At 27.0% G+C, this 4,190-nt stretch overlaps 1 protein-coding gene across 1 annotated transcript; it reads right to left on the minus strand.

Annotated features, from left to right (window-relative positions):
* Positions 1–466: 466 nt before the first annotated feature.
* On the minus strand, positions 467–1,466 carry LOC106784480 (protein toll-like). Its single transcript, XM_014744066.1, has 2 exons — positions 976–1,466; positions 467–886 (listed from the first exon to the last, which is right to left on the minus strand). Exons 1-2 carry the CDS (start codon positions 1,390–1,392, stop codon positions 530–532), a joined length of 774 nt encoding a protein of 257 aa, XP_014599552.1. The 5' UTR covers positions 1,393–1,466; the 3' UTR covers positions 467–529.
* Positions 1,467–4,190: the final 2,724 nt, after the last annotated feature.

Below are 4,190 nucleotides of genomic sequence, written 5' to 3' on the forward strand. Positions count from 1 at the left end.
ATTTTTACTTTATTTTTGTTTTTACTACTTACTTTTACTTTAGATTATTATTTTATATTAGTTTAATATGTTTTGTAGTATAATATACACGTGATAAAATCGAACATAAAAGTTATTTGTCTAATTAGGTATACTATACTTGTAATGTATATTCTATAAATCTGATCAGGAAAAAGATAAACAAAATAACCAAAAATTTTCATATTATACTTACTCTTTTAGATACAAACCAATCACAGATATATAAAAGAAAAGAGATAGAGGATCATCAGGACGACATTTAAAAATCGTTAAAGATTTAGTTGGATACTTAAGTTATTAATAAGTTATATATGAGACAAAGTTTTTTTTTCAAAGAACGATAAATTATATCATTAAAACTTAAACTTACGACTACTTATTACAAAAAGCCTTTGAAAAATAAAAACAAAGAGATTACAATAAAGATTACTTGTTTTCAAAGTCCATGACGTACGTTTTTCTTTTTATTAATTTCGCAGAAATTTTTAGCGGATTAAGAAACCGGTAATCATATGCGGGTGAACAAACATGATTTGATTTTTTTTCTATTAAAGAATATTACAATTACAAGCAATGCTATAATCATTGTAAGACCCAGGCAAAGTATAAAATGTAATTGACATAATGAACAGAAATAGGCTGTGGTTAGCTCATACATAGGAAAATCCGTGTTCTCACATGTTAAATTATTTAGATCTTTATAATAATGTCGATTTAATTTGACGAAATTAAATAGACCTACATTATCGCAATCACATATTATTGGGTTCCCACTTAAAGTAAATTTTTTCCAATCTATAGATTTCAAGTAATTCAATTCATCCAACGAAATTTTTGATATATAATTGTTATGTAATTCCAATACCTACAAACAAATAAGAATAATGAATAAATATTATGTAAATATCTCTAACGAATGAAATAAAAAATATTAAAATATTAAGCAACGTATACTTTGAGGCTATATGGTAATTTGTCAAACGTTATTGAAGATATTTTGTTATTGGATAACAGTAAACTTGTAACGTTTATTGGATTAAATGTTTCTATTGATGGTATCTCCGTTAAAAAATTTCCTGTCAGATTTAATATAATAGGATTATTTCTCATAAAAATCACTCCTGTCTCATTGATTAAAAATTTTGACATATTTTTATACGAGCAATCTAAAATACGAATCTTGTCTGCTGGTCTTATATAACAAGTACAATTATTTTGACAATTATTTTCAGTTTTAAAATATTTATGCTCGAGACATTTATAAGTCTTCGAATTCAGTTTACTAATTTCTATCTCGTTCTTTCCATCAGGTTGTACACACGTTAAATTTGTAAATTTAATATTAAAGTATTCGTGAACACGAGTAGACATCTTTCTTTCACGATAACGCAAAAGATCATATAAGGGACAATCACATAATAAGGGATTATGTTCCAAGTGGATGACAATTTGATGGTCCTCCTTAAGCGAATCTACTTTTTTTTCGAACTGATCAAAATGAATGTTATTTATTTTATTATACCTCAGATCGATTCTCATTTTGTGTGACGGTGAAATGAATGAAGACGCCTACAGAAAAAAAGAATAAATAATTCTAATTGTATACGATCTTTGAAACCAATGTATTAACCTTCTATTTTGATCTTATATTTTTTAATCATTCAAATAATATAGATTAAAAGTATTATCTTATAGTAGAATTTGGTATTTACCGTTATGTTCGAAATGGCGTTGTGACTCAAATCTAAAAATCTTAAATTGTTGTTACCACTCGACCAATCATCAAAGGAATAGTATATGCTACTGTTCGATAAATACAATTCCTCGAGATATTGATTTGTATAAAAAACTGATAATTTTCCATTTGCGAAAGTCAAACTTAGCGGATTATGAGAAAACCTCGCAATGCATAGATTTATTAGGGGTGCAAGACCCTCTTCATCGATATATAGTAATTGATTTCTTTCCATATTTAATTCATACAGAGAACCCATACCAAAAAATAGATTTCTAAAAAATATTATAATTTGGAAATAAAATATATTAAAAATGTATTTTCCATAAATTGTTTTTTTATTTACCTTGATACACGAACCATTAAGTTGTCGGACAAATCGAGTACTCTTAATTCATCCATATCTTCAAAAATTTTATCAGGAAGAGTTTCAATTTCATTGTTATTTATAAAAAGTTTTCTAACGTTGTTTAGACCACGAAAGATATTTTTGGGTAAGGTAACAAGAGAGTTATCGTTTAAGAAGATATACTCTAATGATGATGAGCCCCAGAAAAGATTCTCTGGTAAAAATATAAATCTATTATTGTCCAAATGGACATGCTGAAGTTTCGTAAGATTCGCCAAAAGATTATCTGGCAAGGTGCTTATTTGTTTAAAATTACTATCTAGATATAATTCTCGCAATTCTTTATTTTGATCAAAAAGGTTTGCTGGTAAAGAAGTAAAATAATTCATAGATATATCAAGCTTCTTTAAATTTTTTAACCAATGAAAAATTGTCGACGGTAGATGTGATAAAAAATTATTTGCTAGATTCAATTTTTTTAAAGATGTTAATTGATCAAATGTGCCTTCTTTAATTTTTTCCAAATAATTTGACCTAATATTTAAAGACTCCAGATTTGGTAATGTATTAAATGTTCCAATATATATCTTTTCTATTTGACTTGACACTATCCTAATTCTTTTCAGGCTCGAAACTCCAAGAAAAATATCAGGGGGCAGGTTAAAATTATTATTTGATAAGTCAATATACTCCAGTTCGGGAAATGTAAAAAGCAAATCATTAGAAATATCAATTATACCGTTATCAGATAAAACTAACGATTTCAAATTTTCGAATCCTCGAAAATGCTCTATTTTTAAGCCTGTGAAAAGGTTTCTGCAAGATTGGAAGATGAGGGTCTCTGTTTCCGTTACTCCTAATTGTTTTACCACGTCTCTTAAACTAATTCCATTTGGTAATCCACATTTTTCGAAGCTCAGGGATTTAAGTCTTTTTTCGGATAGACGTCCCTTGATATAAAAATTATCCCATGTTTTCCAATTTTTACAAACGATCTGTAATTTTATAAAATTATTTTACTCGAAGAAAATATGAAATTAATCGATTTAAATGTCATAAGATTCAGATAAAATCTCTTTAATATAAAACTATTATTATAGTTTAATTTGCAAAGATATTGAAGAAAATTAGTTGAATAAGAAAGCTTCCGTCTACATACCTGTACAATATTCCTTGATTTAATGTTGACGTTGTACCCTGTACTGTTATCAACATTGCACACAATATTAAATTCCTCTGATTTAATTGACGAACATTCGCATTTTGGATTTGTCTGGCAAGGAGTAGTGTTGATTGTTGTGAATGTAATTAAAAATATGACTAAGATTTTAAAAATCATCTTTTCGTAATTGTCCACTAGAAGAAGAAAAAGCAAGTAAGATACACAATTAATGTTGTTTTCGATTATTTTAATTTTAAAATGAAACCAAAACTGGATATATATTAGGATGAATGTTTGCAATGTAGAATAACGTTTGCTAAAGCTAAGATTTATAATCCTGAAGATCTCTTCTTTTAGTTGTGTTTAAGCATTTTTTTATGGGTTGCTGGGAATTAACGATTTCAAAGCAAGTATTCCACGATTTTTTTTTTTAATCCAAAAATTTTTATACGCTTTCAAATAGCATAAAAGGTAACACATCAAGATATGAACATATCAAATACTAATTTGTTAAAAGGAGTGGTTTCATAAAATATCTTTGCACTCATAAAGGTTCCGTGGACCGAAAAAATATGAGGATTGCAGCTTTATGTCAACATTTTGCGTTGCATATAATATTATATTGTATATTTTCAGATAAAATAAGGCCTTAATATGATTTTCCCTTGCTGATATGTATAATTTATTCGATAAATAAGGAGACTGTAAGAAAGTTTCATTCACTAAATAATAACCAATATATCTACACTTCGTCGGAAAATCAGGTAGAATAATCCTTATACAATTGTCAAGAAACCTTTTATATTGTGCGAAATAAAAGAAAATTCTTTTAGTAAAAATAAAGAAAAAATTCTGACTAAATTAAAAACTAATAATTTAGAACTTAAGTAATTAATAAGCAAATTATAATACTACTGATTCTC

This window comes from Polistes canadensis, unplaced genomic scaffold, assembly GCF_001313835.1.
Source record: "Polistes canadensis isolate GaletaPanama2010 unplaced genomic scaffold, ASM131383v1 scaffold_36, whole genome shotgun sequence".
Lineage (NCBI taxonomy): Eukaryota > Metazoa > Arthropoda > Insecta > Hymenoptera > Vespidae > Polistes > Polistes canadensis.

Excerpts from the sequence above, each read along its gene's own strand:
- LOC106784480 (XM_014744066.1), bottom strand. The coding sequence starts at position 1,392 with ATGTCTACTCGTGTTCACGAATACTTTAATATTAAATTTACAAATTTA. Across the intron at positions 887-975 it reads AATTACCATATAGCCTCAAA|GTATTGGAATTACATAACAA; the intron begins GTATACGTTGCT and ends ATTTGTTTGTAG.